At 31.6% G+C, this 15,905-nt stretch overlaps 1 protein-coding gene across 1 annotated transcript; it reads right to left on the bottom strand.

Moving 5' to 3' along the window:
• LOC109360701 (transcription factor bHLH13) lies at positions 594–3,650 on the bottom strand. Its single transcript, XM_019605756.1, has one exon. It carries the CDS (start codon positions 3,017–3,019, stop codon positions 1,124–1,126), a length of 1,896 nt encoding a protein of 631 aa, XP_019461301.1. The 5' UTR covers positions 3,020–3,650; the 3' UTR covers positions 594–1,123.

The raw sequence follows: 15,905 nt of genomic DNA, 5'->3' as shown, positions 1-15,905 counted from the left end.
ACACAATATATATATCTATGTTTTATTAGCTTATTAGGAATACTAAGACTAACTTTAGTCACCACCCTTTTATGTTCAGTTACAGCTTTTAAACCGTAGGGTTCTTTTTTTTGCATGAATTAGATACCTCAAACTCAAACCTATTATAGAAAAGAGGAAATTAACGAAGGGACGGTCTACAGTTGAAGGGCACTACCAACTTTTCCTACTTTTCATGTGCATCAAAGATTCTGCTTCATTTATTTGATTGCTAAGATTGAAAAATAAAACAAAAACATAGAAAGCAGGTAGTACCTGAGAATCCATTTACAGTTACTGTAGTAAGCAGAAGAAAGAAAAACAATACTAATCATTCACTCATGCAAGAAAGAGAGAAAAACAACGCACAAGCTCGATTATCCACTTCCATAGAAATCTAAAGGAGGAAAATTAAATGGCTTAAATTAAGAAACTCACCTTCCTATTAGAGGAAAGACTTCTTTAGACAAGCTAATACATCATCACAAAAAAGGAATACAAAACTTAAATTAACCTATACTATTAAAAGGGAGAGAATCTCTTTATCCAAATAAATGAGTTAAATGACAAAATCAGCAGAAAATTTAGTAATATCTTGATGTTATGCACATAACTTGGTAGAGCAAAAGAAAAAGAAAGTACAAAGAAAGAAACACTATGCTACTATGATCAAAAGGTAGAATGGTAGACTCATTAAACTAAAACAAGACATCTAAGTGCAAAAAGGCTCTCACTTTATGGAGCTGGAGAATGGTAGATGTATACAAAATTACTCAATAAGCGAAGAGGTTGTTTCTAAAATATTTAAACATGTGACATTTTGGTCACTAAACAACATCTCTACTATTGTGTCAAAGGCTCACCCTCATTGATAAACTAAACAATAATAAAATTGACTTTGAGGAATAATACTTCATATGATGAACTGTGTATACTATAGACAAACATAAATAAGCTTCCCTACATGGTTAATAGGAGCTATTATTATTCTACTTCACTAAGTTCCCACTGCTTTTCTTTTGAATCATATTTTGTTGTATAAGGAAATTTTCTGAGGATGATTTGGAAAATTGGCTACGGACTATGTTAATTGCAATTGCCCTTGCTAACTAACAGATGGTAATGTCTGTAAGGAGCTGGATTCGCGAGAAAATGCTGCAATTAACTTCTCCTTTGTAAGCTGATCGGGTCTTTGGGACTTGATCATGAAGGTGTGCAAGACAGTATCATTTGCAGCAGCAAGTTTTGACTCTACAACGCTGATTTCGGCTTCTTTGAATGCCTGTATTACTTTTGATATCGGGTGAGCATGAATAGAGCAGCTCACCTTTACAATGATCCCATCTTGAACAGCTTCAATATCCACAAAAGGAGTTTCTGCTTTTGAGTTGGCCACCTCTGATACTGATTTATCCCTAGATGTGCTTCCGAACCTATCTCCTCCTCTTTGAGACTCCATAATCTTCAGTTTTGCTTGCAGCTCGTTGATGTAAGCAATAGCATCTCCCAAAAGAGATGCCTTATCCATCTTGGAGATATTTGGCACGACTGCTCTTAAGGCGTAGAATCGCTGGTTCAGCTTCTCACGCCTTTGTCTCTCAGCTTCCACGTGATTTAGGGGTTCTTCCCTTCCATTGGCAGGCTTCCTCCCCCGCTTTCTAGGCCTCTTCTCATCAACTGCACTCGAGTTGTCCTCCTTGCATGAAGCCTCGATATCAGAAAGCTCAGATTCAGCAATCACGGCAGGTCTTGAAGTAGCACCTGAAAAATCAATTTGCATTTGCCCTGGTCGTTGCAGCTGATGATAGTTTTTTAGCAAGAAATCATGTCTTGCGCCATTTGCCAGCATCGGTACATTGCTTGTGGAAGATTTGGGAGCAAAGATTTCCACGGGGCTAGGCGGCGGCCTCACACCTTGACTACTAACTCCCCAACTAGAACCATGAATACCATTTTGAGCATTCGGAAAGCCAATGCTGCTATTCCCATTGGGGTGACCTCTCCATGGAGGCCTCTCCTCCATTTTCCGAACAGCAAGCTTCTCCCGAAAATGAGTACTACGACCCTTATTCAAAGAGTTCAAATCCTGCCCAAAAATCTTTGAAGCTCCATTTGCCTCTACTTTATTAGCACTATTCTTATTGTTACCTTCCTCAAGTGCTAAACCAGGAAAAAGGGCATTCTCATCTCTTTTCTCATTGTTCACCACATTAACAGGTGAAACTGGCTTATTAACCCTAGGAAATGATGATTGGGCTGAAAACACAGATTTCACAGCATGCAACAAATCAAAGTTCTCCCTAACCATCTTCATAGAACCCAACTCCACCACACCCAAATCAGTAGGTACCAAAACAACAGTATGAATTCCAGCTGATTTAGCAAGGAAAGATCTCACACAATAATCATAAGAACTAGATTTCATCACATCATTGAGCCACAAGTGCTTCCCAGAAGCAAAGCACTTACCTGGACCACCATGTCCACGAGGGAAAGAGAAATACATGGATGCAAGAAAGAACATTTCTGTGTCAGTAACACGGTCTAATCCGAAAGCATAGTTATCCTCATCATCTGAATCACCAAAAGTTGTGTGCAACTTCTGAAGCACCCTCTTCCTCATCTTCTGTTGCATCTCATCATTCATGCCAAGGCTCAAAATCCCTCTAACTCCGCGGCCATCGCCGCCGCTTTCACCCTCCCTTGGTTCCCTGCAACACCCATCACCCCAACCAAGAACCAAGTCTCCATATTTGGACTGTGAAAGTTGCCAGAAAACTGCATAGTTCCAGCTGAAATTTGACTCGTTGGGTCGTTCAACAAGATCTGAGAGCTTGTTCTGCAGATTCTCACCACCCCCTATTGTCATTAACAGATTCTCATTTGAAAAAGAGTTGCTAAACAAATAGTCAAAAGCATGAGTGCCTAGAACCTTAGCCACCATGGATTTTTCTTCATCATTCCATATCCCAACACCTCCTAGACCCATCTCAATCTTCATATCCAAAACAAAAACTGAAATCAGCCCACAAAGCAAACAACAGTCACAACAATCTCACTAACTGGCACAAAGCTAAGAACCAAAAAAATCTCAACTTTCCTCAACCCCACAATCAAACAAGCTCTTCTCATCTCCCATCTCAATTCAATTTTCTGGAACAAGAAAAAAAACAAACCATGGGCCTTAAATGAAGCACTGCACAACACAACCAATCTCAGATCTCACAAGAATTAACTCCGGATTCAGAAAAATCAGAAGAAAAATGGAAGTTTTACGGACCAAAAAAATTATCAGTGGATGAAGGTTAAAACAACAACAATTGTGAAACAGACATTATGAGTAAACTGAGAAGCATGCTACCAAGGATAAGCATGTTTGACGAATCAAAAATAAAGGGGATAATGGGTGTGTTTTTTTTCCTGGTACGAAGTGAATGTTTATAGAAAGGAAAGGAAGAACCAAAAAGGTTGAAACATAAAGATAGAAAAGAGAAATGAAGACTTGCTCTGAAGTTGTAACTGCAAATATTAATGAAGTATGGTTTATTGGACCAAACACGGTTAAAGTTTACTACGTTACCTGGTTTGAAGTTGAGAGGTAGTCAGAAACGTTTTTATGCTTTTTGTGTTTGCTTCTACTGTCTATGCCTCAAGCTTCATATTGAAAAAAAAAAGAATGAGCAGTGAATATATCATTTTCTTTTAACAAATAAAATATTATTTCCAACTAAATTAATGAAAAATAATAAATATTACACTCTTGTATTATAAGATATTTTCAGCTAATTTATAAAGGCCAATAAAAGTGATTAATTTAGTTAACTTTATCAATATTTTAAAAAACTATAATATTATAATTTTACTATTATTTAATATTGGTATTATCACACTTCTTCGTTAATAGTTTTGAAACTAACAAAAATTTAATTAGCTTCCACTATGTGTGGACTGTTTGCTTTATACAAGACAAGAAAAAAGTTAAAGTCTTAAGTAGGGATTGATGGGGAGAAATAATAATAAATGTTTCAATATATATAATGTGGAAAGCATAAAAAAATTAAGAAGAAAAGTATGTATTTAAAAGGACTAGAAAGATATATATTTAAAAAATACGTTAAAAGTAAGAAAAATAAATTTTGTTAACACACTATTCCACCATGGAGTGGTTTATTGATGGACATGTTTTCTTTCCTTTAACAAGAATTCGCATGAGTTTGAATATTTCTGACTCATTGTGTCCATAAAGAATATGTTATTGGCTAAAGAAAATATTGTTCCAAACTCAAAACCGCAGGTTTATCTCCCTGAATATTTTCAATCAAACAACAACTAAATTCTAAATAAAGTTTACACAAAAGTTAACAATAAGAAGTTGATTCTGAATTCGGCCAGGAGCGAGAAGGACAAGCGCACATCAAGGAAAAGATTAATTACTTATCATTATCTATTACAAAAGTTTCTCCCAATAATATTTCTAAATATATAATTATCAAACACATTATGAATTTGAAGTGTAAAAGTAAAATGAATGTAATGACAAATTACCTTAAAGTTTAAGGAATCACAATATAAAATGAAGATATACTCGTGCCAAATAGTGGCACGCAATAACTCACATGTGACTCAATGTAATGATTTGCCCAATTTTCTGTGTGCACGTTAAGGATGACATTACTTATTTCTGTACAAAAGTATCTCACTACAAACAACGCAGGAGTTTACTTATTTTTGCTAAATTAAAACCATAAAAAACGAGATCGGTAAAAAATGTTTGGTCTATATCACACTAAGAAGCACATTGGAATCACATAATAATATACATGAGGAAAAAAATATACGTATTGAAAATTAATGTTTTATGCACTATCAATCTTTTATCAATTTTCATTAACTTTTAAAAATATAATACAAATAAATAATATAATATGTATTAACTATAAATAAATATTTACACTTATACTCATAGTGCATAAATATTACTCTTATAATATATTATATAAAGTGAGGCAATATATATGTGTGAGCTGGACGGAGCCATTACAGTCTATGACTTATATAATAACAAAGAGAAAGGCAACAAAACTATTAATTGGATATTTTAGATATGTTTTATTTGAATTTGGTCATATAACTTCTTGTTTTCTATTTCATAATTTCAACATGATTAAGATGAGAATGAAAATATTTCTGCTTTTCTTTTTCAAAATTGTACCTAAAATAAGGTTAAAAGTCAATGAAAAAATAAGTGGAGGAAGGCATTTCACCCCTTATTCTTGGGATGTAGATCATCTGTTTCATTTGGTGTCATCGTCCAACGAGAAAATATTTTTTAATTAAAAATAAAGAATATAATAATATAAATTAATATTTGTACACTATTCTATAAAATTTAATTAATTTAATATATAGGGATATAAATTTTAATCTTTGTCTAGGTACTTCAAAATTCAAACCCTTATCATATCTCCGGGTAAAACTTATTTGCCAAAACCAATGCATGGCTTTTTGTCTCATGATGAATGAAACATTAACTTATTGATAGGAAAATGAAATAGAGTATCTTTGTATCTTCTTATTACATCTTTTGATTAATTCTCCTATTTATAAAGTAATACATGTCACTTGTAATGCAATAATTAATAATTAAAATATCTTATTGTGACATGTTATCTTCTTATGGGTAAAATGGTTAGTAAAAATATATAGTAGGAGGATATATCATTTTTCATAAAATCTCTTATTGATAGGAAAATGACATAAGAATAAAATTATTCTTATATCATGAAATATGTGATATGATTCAGCTACTAAATTTTTTATATTTGTCATATTTAAGTATTTTTTTAAATTATTTATAAAAACTTTAAAAGTTAGGATACATATCATAATTTTATTAGCCAAAAGAGATAATTTACTTTTTTTTATAAATAAAGAAATATTTTATTTACAATTAATTATCTTTAACTCTAAAATATAATATAAATAAGTGATTACAGTTTAAAAATATGTACTAACTCTTTATATTAATGTAGTGAAACCCAAGTTGGACATCAAAATCAGAAGAGATCTTGTATTAGGTTTAAATAGTTAAACCGTATGGTAGTACTAGATGATTTCATATATAATTATATTGAAATAACATTTTCCCGTCTTTTTTGGATCGGAGTAAAACAAAACATTAAAGTAGTAATCTATTTTTTTTTAATTTTAAGTGAACTGTCCCGGTTCATTTCCCGCGTTATTACAGTTCAACCGGGTTTAACATGGTTGGACCAGAATTTCTCTAGTTCAAAGCAGTCCACCCATCACTCGGTTAATACTACAAACCAGAGCCGTTTTCAAGTCCAGTCAGGTTGTCCGGTCCGGTTATCACATTAATGCTTTATATATATTAGCCTAATTTAAATATTTTCTTCTTCCTCAAATTAAGCTATATTTGACATTATATTAGCCTCTAATTTTTTGATACTTTATTATTGAAAAAGTAATAAATATTTTCTTATATTTAATTATATAGACTCTTACATATAAATAAATAAATAATAAATCATAACATGACAGTTTATAAATATTTATAGTGACACTTTATATATATATTATATACTAATTTATATATTTTATTCTTCTTCAAATTAAGTTATATGTGTGACATTATTAATATTTTTTGTCACGTCTGTGAGAACCGAAGATAAAGCATGGGATTGATGACGCAGAGGGACAGGTAGGGCGTCACGCGTTTTCCGCAGCTCCAATCTCCATAAACAAACACGTTGTCATACATCACACGCGTTCCACGTTTCCATTTATTACCTTCCTCGATCTTCACGTGATGCTCACGTGAACTGACTTCGACACTTGCGTAAGGACCACGTGAACTGCATTTAACCTTAATTTATTACTTTTAATGCTCTCAACTTCACTTTATAACTTTCCTTATAAAAGTTATTATTTAAAAAAATCAAGATAATCATAAATAATTTTTATGGACTATATTATAAAAAATGTTTGTTATTTTTATACTAGCAGTTATCATCTACTATTTATTTCAAATCATTATTAATTATCAAATAAAAACTAATAGAATAAGTGATGAATGATATAATGAATATATAAAAAACTTTATACTGATAATTTATAGATATAACACTCTTCTATTATGATGGAGAAAATGTAACGAGGAAGTAAAATAAAAACAATATAGTACGAAGAATAATAGTAATTATTTTGCTAAAAACAAAAAATCTATTATTTGTATTTAAGATACTATTCTTATATCAAATATATATTGAGTGAAGTATACTTTTATCATAAAGTTTTATACACAGTAAGTATATAATTTACAATTAATTTGTATTACTTTTTTGAATAGTTAATCATAATTAAATATGAATAATAGATGATATAGAGACAATATATAACTTATATACAGTTGGTACAACATTTTTTTCTTTTATTGTAAATAAAAATAATTTGTAACAAAAAAGTAGTAGAAAGTAGCTAAAAGAATTAAATCTGAAATTTGTTGCATGGATTATATCTTGTGCATAGTGGAGGAATAAAAATAATGAAGAAAGAGAAAAAATAAAGGGTCATGTATTGATGCTGTCAATCACGTGCTTGCTTAACCCCACCACGTGTGTGAACTATCAAATATTTATGGCTTTCACGTCGGAGAAGCGCTTCCTCATATTCCAATTATTACTACCCCAGCTATGGCCCTACAACGTGCGCAAATTTTCAAGTTTTATTTATTTCTTTATGCAATTATAACGATGTGTGACAACAGAGACAAAACATGTATACTAGTTGTTGCAACCTACTTGACTCATGGGGGAGAATTTTTTTATCATTATCAAATATTTTAGTTTTTATGCGCAGAAGTGTAAATTCAATGCATTGTCAATGTAAAATCATTCATACCCAATATATTATTTACTATTTAAATGTATTATTTTTTTAAGAGTCAATGGTTATTAAACTCATATTTTACCTAACATCTATAAATAAATAAAAAGGAAACACCTAACATTTTTTAGTTAATCATAAAAATAATTGTTCAGACTTTGTCTTTTAATATTACAACACACAAGTCTATAATTTCAAAGAATAATTCAATTACAAATAGTTACACTTGTTAGAATAAGGGGACATAATGTTTCAAATGAGTTTATTTTCTATCCAAAGACAAAGGGGACTCTTGTGTAAGGATAAAAAAACGAGTCTATAATTAATAGAACGCATAACTCTAGCTACCCAATCAGGTTCATGCCGACTTGTTTTAGCCTTAGACTTAATCTCGATGGGGTAAAACAAGTTGACAATTACTCCGACAAAAACAACCCTTGCATAAATTTGCTAATATATACTTCTTTTTATCGTGACCAAATACATTTTAATTTTAATTTTTAGTTTTATGGTCTCAAGAAAAGCGAGCCGAAGGCTCCATTAGTATGGAATGGATAAGACAGTATCAAAATGGCTCGAAGTTATTTGAGAGAGTATTCTTAGTTCATAAGTGTGACATATTTAAGAATGGGAATGAGGCGAATCGGAGCCGAGTTTGTATTTACTTAAACCCGAATTTGAAAATTAAAATCCGAATCTGAACTTGACCCTGAACTAAGTGGGGTTAAAAACAATATTATCATCCCCAAACCTCGTTGGGTTTCGGATAATCCAGACCCAACTGAAAACTGAAACTATTATAATAATTTTAAAGTTTCGGTTAATATGTGGTGTATCAAATTCCCAGCCAGCATATCCTAAGATCTTTATTACCCAGGTTGCCAATATCTTTACGTTAATTATCAAATAATTGCTTTATTATTGAAGTTGCAAACTGATCAATCTATAATCGATAGCAATGGCTTTATAAGATTTTTAACCTTTTGATGAAAATAAACGATAATTAATAAAATAGATGTTTAACAATGGCTTAGAAAATATATGTTTTTTTTATTATCTATCTACAACACTATAGCGTAAATACACACCATCCTAATTCCTACAATTAGGGAAACATATGCGTTTTTCCTTCGTTCTTATGACCTGTATTGAGGTGGGTCTCTAACAACATGCTAATGCTAAGAAAAAAATATATATATATATATAGTGTAATTTTAAATATATTATTCGGGTTTAGGGCGGGCTTGAGATAGTGTATTACATGTACCAAACCTTAACTTGAATCCGAAAACTATGTTCGGGTAAAACGTTACCTCGAATCCAATCATAATGAATTTTTCCCGTTAAATTCTGGTTGATTTCAATCGGGTACCTATATGTTCAGTTTTCATTGTCATCCTTACACATATTTATTGGACAAGCTAGGGCAAGTAGGTTTTTTTTACAAACACAAACGCAACGGTCTAAAAAAATTAATTTATAATATCATTTTATTTAATTATATATTAAGCTATGTTCTTACCCTTTGAACTCTAAATTGAAATTATTGTTATTGAGATTTGCTTCCTTGATACATGATGGCCCATTTACATCAAAGTTAAGTTATACTAATTACATTAATCTCAATCTCGGTCATTGATTTTCTTGAATCATATGGACCAAATGTGTGAAACTTAAATGCATCTAAAATTTCTCTTTTTCTCTCTCATCATTTATTTCACTCACCCATTTGGTCCGTAGGATTTAAGAAAATCAATGACTAAGATTGAATGTAATTAGTGTAACTTAACTGGATGTAAATAAATCTATTTTCATTATATAAAGTTTAATATTGTTAAGGTTTAGACTCACGAAGATAAATTAATATTAAATATTGAACTCAAGTTTCTTATTATAATAAACACCAAATAGAAATACTTTATGAGCATGTTGGTTCATGGATCTATTGGATATTGTAACTCTTATTCTGTAATAATATCTTAGTAATTGTTCAACACTCATAGAGACATAGTCACAATTGATTGAACTATTTTAACAAATTTCATTGTCTTCTTCTCCTTTATTTATTTTAATTGCCCTTTATTTGATTGTTTGTAGCCATTGTTCTACAATGATCACTTCTTTTACACCAACAATTGGTAGACGACACTTAACTCAGGCGCCATATTCATGGCGGAGTACTCCAATAGAATTGGTATCTTTAGATTATGGCAAAGGAGGGTGAAGAATGTGTTACAATATTTGTCAAAGACGCTATACAAGAATAAACTAGATGAATTAAAGGAGAACGAAACATGGTGAGAACCACAATTGTGTTGGATCAAGAACCCAAAAGTCAATATATTAGATTAGGACTATGGTAAAGATAAGGACTCAAGACCAAGCTAAGGTATAAAACATATCCTATTAATATCTCTCTTTATGTTGGAGTGATAATCTCATTTGACATGAAAAGTAGAATAATCTAATGGTGGGTGTTTCATCATGATGGCGGATGTTAATTACTAGCAGAACTAGAAAAGTATAAGGGCACTTGCTGACTTTGATGTAGAGTGTGACACATGCATTCGTTTGAATGCAAAGTGTAACACATACATTGGTTGGATGCAATGTATAACATATGCATTAGTAGAGTTGTAGGATTTCACATGGATATTGTTTCAGATGTAAAGGTATGGCACGAGCATTGCAAGGTGTGAGCTATGAATATATTCCTTACAATGAAGTGTGATAGTTCTTTTGAACTATGATTGTTAGAGTTTACAATAGTGGTAGCAGTAAATGTTTTCCAAGGAAGCTCCAAGGTTCAACTTGACCAAGTATTGAAGAAGGTGATTGTTAGTGAACTTTGATGTAGATGTTCCATATTATTGAAAGTATCCTAGCAATGGAGAATTATGTGACATGTTCTATTAGATGATGGTACGGGAAGACACACTATAAGTTTGGAGAGCTGGATTTTTGCTAACATAGTCAAAGATGACTTAGGATGAAAGGGATCAAACTCTTAAATGAATTAGTTGTTAAAGAGAATAAGACATTGATCATGATGTAACAAGATATTTGCTAAGGTATAGATTGTTGTCAAAAAATTTCAAGGAGCGAAATATTTCAATCAATATGGAGATTGTTGAGATTTGTTTGACATATACTATTATATGAAGTCTCATGCTGCTTAGAATTAGACTGGGGAATAAAAACCAATGTTATATATTGGACTCAATTCCCTTATTATAATAAGCACCAATTATAAACGAGCCCATGAATATAATAGGGCTTGCGATTCTTATTCTCTAATAATATATTATTAACTACTTAATATTCTTAGAGATATAGACATAATTGAGTCAACCTATTAACAATTTTTATTACAATTTTCTCTCCTATTTATTCTCTATACTCTTTGTTTAATTTCATGCGGTCATAGCTTTGCAACAATTGCTTCCAGTGTATCAAAAGTTTGATTAGATAAGTATCATCATACCACCTTTGGACGTGTGAGGGTGCTAAGAAGAGGAAGCACCAAAAGATGCAAATTATTTTTTTGGATGGTTCAATTCAACTATGAAATCATTTGTGTTTATTTATTCTTCTCATACATTGGTAACAATAGAACTCCTTTATGATCGGGGAAAAGTCTAACTACTGATATCTGAACTACTATAGCAGCATATCCCTAAGCGTATACCTAATCAAACAAAGGTAAGACTTCACAATTTTCTTAAAGTAAGAGATATTATAATAATTTATGGGTTATCAACAAATAACAAGTCACCATCCACGCGGTTCCATGATTATAATTTTGAATTTTTTCAGCTTCAAGGAATAATAGTATCACGTCACTTTCATATGCATGAGACAAAGGGATATTGTTGATTAAATGGTCTCAAACATTTGTAAGAGTCTAGAATCTAGTGTTACGACTTACATGGGTTTTTGTTCTATAATAATCTCTTGCAGATCCTTGTCTAAGAAAACGACTTTTTTAGCCATGAGTATATAGGATTAAAGTCAATGATGCATGAACCATAAATTACGGTGACCATAAGACTAAAAAATTAACCAACTTCTATTCAAACTAGGCATTAGCTTTTGTCATGTTCATTAATTAAAGCTCCCTATGCTATAGTGGATTCGATTTCATTAAATATTGTGCAGCATTCTTGCTACTTGCTACAATCCCAATTAGATGAAGAAGAGAGATGATGTGAAGTTGAAGATAAACCTGATTCGGTGGTTAAAATATGTGTTAGTCCTTGTTTAATTAAGAAGGTATGTATACAAATCAAGACTATTCCAATATTCCTCCTTCGACAAATAATGAACTAATTTCTTTTTGAGCTACTCTTCCCTCATAATATCGCTCTTTGGGACTTATTTATTCTTTCCTCTTATACCGTATTTGTGGATTCAGTGGAATGTTATACTAGTCAATCTTCTCCTTATAAATCTCAATAGGTATATAAATGATGCTTCATAAGTTGTGGCTTTTAGTGGGTTAAGGACGGGTTTCCCCGAAGGTAAATGGGCTTATATTAGGTTCCCCTGTAACAGGGGCTTATGGTCTCAACTTCTATCTTATGAATGAACATTGAAGTGTTTTTCAAACCTGACCCATAAATCAACTCCATATTTTATGAGTTAACTGAGTGAAAATACATGATTGCAATCACAAGGGTCCAATAGTAACTGATACTAAAGGCCCATATCCATGATCGCTTTCCTTTTGGTGGGTTATTATGTTTTAGAGAAGCTTTGTGCAGAATGAAGCCTTCAAAATCCGTAGAATGCTTGGATTATAGCGTTCTTAGAGCTAAGATGTTGCTTGTGACTATATGGGCTCTAGGCCCGGTAGGACCCATGATGGTCCACAAAACTAGGCTTGGTTGTCTCGGTGTAAACTTTGACACTTGGAGGACTCTTGTTTATATTGCCCAGAAGGCCCATATAGCCCGACCCACATGTGTAACACAAACAAAGACTACGTGCTACCTTTCGGCTATTAAAGCCCAAGTTATTCGGCTTGAACACAGGCCATTTATAGTGTTTTTTGTATTATTAAGAGTATTACCCACCATATGGATAAGAAACTAATACTTTTGGAATATATAATTATTTTTCCTAACAAATATCACTTTCATGGATCAAACTATTGACATTTTAATTTTTCTAAGATCTAGTCAGACCTTACACAATTAAATAAACGCGTTGGTAGGTCAATTATCAATTTTCTTTTCTTATGATATAATATTTTGGTTTTTTCATTCGGTTGATGATTTGAAGATTTCATCACATTGTCATGTACTAAGAGAAAAAATTCCACGTTTTTCAATGTCTAGTAGCTCCCTCCTTATGTGGAGGATATGATTTAAATTCGTAGTTGTCGAATCACATATATAACAGTTCACATTTTATTTATTTTATTTCAGATTCTTTTTAATATAACTTTTTTTGGGTTAAGATTGCATGCAATTGTGACTATAACAAATCCATGCCCAAAGAAGACACTAGTGATCTAAATAAAGAAAGATCACTCAGTTTGCTATTATGTTTTTTAAGGTGTTGTTTATTGTAATAATATTATACCATTACTAATAATTAAAACTTGAAACTTAGAACAATATACTTTCGAGATATTTAATCCAAACACTTCACTCCAACTCGCATAAAAGATTTAGTGTCGTACCATTCCTGGTCCCTTCGGCTTTACTAGACAGGACCCGGCTAAAAAGGCTTCTTTCCGAGGACACCGTTAGATGTTGATGCTATTCCTCACTTTCCACGTATCTATTTATTTAGTCATTGAAAATTTAGAATACTAAAGGTCAAATTAAACTTTTAACATTTTATGATAAACTTTGTGACACTTTAATGCAAAGATTAATTTGTCTCATATAAAATTAGTAATAATAAAAAGAAATATTAAAACAAAGTTCGTGAGAAAGAGAGACACATCGCCCACTGTGTGAAAATTTGAAATGAACCCATTATTGAGATTGAGATGTGGTTAGTGGGGGGCTTCAAGACCTATCTATTCAGCAGTGTGGGTGCAACTGGATCGGTGGGGGGACTGAGACCAATAGTGATTAATACTTAGATGTAAGTACACTCGAGTCTTAACATTTTAAGCGTGTTATTTGTTAAGAAAATATCAAAGAATTAAAGTCAAATCACATATTCACATGTGATATGTGAGAACAATATATTATACAAGACTGGAAGTTTTAGTAATATAATGATTCAAAATATGCGTTTCTTAGAATTAATAACCTTCTAAATAATTATGATATAAGTTTTTGAGGTGTACATAATAATATCCGGATATTGAGAAATGAGGAGCACATATGGCCAAATGTCATAGTGAACCACTAACTATAGGTTATACGATAGAACAACAACCATTCTATCTAATACTACAGAGAAAAGTTTTTTTTCTTTCTTTTATAATAATAAAAATATTATTTCATTATATATAAAATTATAAAAACGTCATATTATATTAGTTTTTACTTTATTTTAATTTATATAATACTTCTATTATCAATAATGGAGATAAGCTTTACTCGCTATAAAATTGGCGTGGACTCTAAACCATTACCACGTGCTAAGACTTATGAATATAGGCCCCATGTTGCTCATTAATTCCTTCCCTTCAATTCTTTTCTTTACACTTGGTGCACTGCAAACTTCACGTGTTATATCTATAATAACATTTTATTATCTATATTAATTATTATAATTAATTTTAAATTTAATTAAGTTGTTCACCCAAAACTTTCAGTGAATATTTATCATTTCCTGACCAATTTTCTGAACTAAACTAGACTAATATTATTTTGGTACAGAAAAACCAAGTAGCAAATATGAGTATTTGGAATAGGGAATGAATATATTGACGAAGAAGAAACATAGTGGCTTTATGAAGGGTGATAATTCACAGTAGCTATATGACACCAACAAAGGAATGGGGGACATATGCTGTCTCATAAAGGCTACCACTCAATTTGACATTGCTTGTGATTGGTCAAAAAAATTATTAATTATTAAAATTTAATTTAAATATATTTTTCAACCAATCATAAATAGTGATACATGGAGTGAGACATTTTGTGGGATAGCAGATGTATTACAAAGAAATTAGGTATAAGAAAGGCTTTCTAAAGTACCACTAATAATTGATAAGCAAAAATGAGATATGGGGGATAGAAGTGAGTGTGTGATCGGAAGTCTTTTAACTATCATGAAGTTCCATTGTTACCAAAGTATAGGAGAAGTGGAGAGACACAAGTGAGATAACATATCTTGGATCAAAAACTTTAAATATTAGTTGCATGAGTTTTTTTTTTACTTATGAACTCTTTCACTACTATCCGAATATCCAATATGAGACTTCACACTTGAATAAACATGTGATATTTATCGCTTATATCCTTTAATATCATTATCTTAGGTATATAGATATGATAATTAATTATTTTGTGATAATAACAAACAAAGGTCACACGATTAATATACACCTCAAATTGATGTGAGAATTTAAATACTCCTTGAATAATGGAGTTAAAAAACTCTAAATACTAACATGAAATATAATACCTTAGAACTTTAATGATTAGAATTGAAGAAGTAAATTACAAGGAGATGATTGAATAATATTTATAGAGTAACCCAACCAATAACAACTATTAACTAACTTGGTTATCTAACTATTAACTAACTTGGTTATCTAACTATTAACTAACTGAAAATACATGCTAAATAAAGAAAGATAAAGCTTGCTTGGTTAATAAGTTAACCAAGTTCCTTTGGCCCAAACTTCTCGAGTGAGATCGAGTCAGGTTGATCCAGATTGAGGATGCCCTTGATTGGTGTGACTTGCCTCCTAGTTGATGTGGCTTGGCCTTAGCAATCCCCTGATCATGATCTACACTGATTAATATAGTTTTTGCTACACCTGCCTTTGCCTTGTTGAAACTGGTTTG

This window comes from Lupinus angustifolius, chromosome LG11 (genome assembly GCF_001865875.1).
Source record: "Lupinus angustifolius cultivar Tanjil chromosome LG11, LupAngTanjil_v1.0, whole genome shotgun sequence".
Lineage (NCBI taxonomy): Eukaryota > Viridiplantae > Streptophyta > Magnoliopsida > Fabales > Fabaceae > Lupinus > Lupinus angustifolius.
This window is presented reverse-complemented; position numbering and strand designations above follow the sequence as displayed.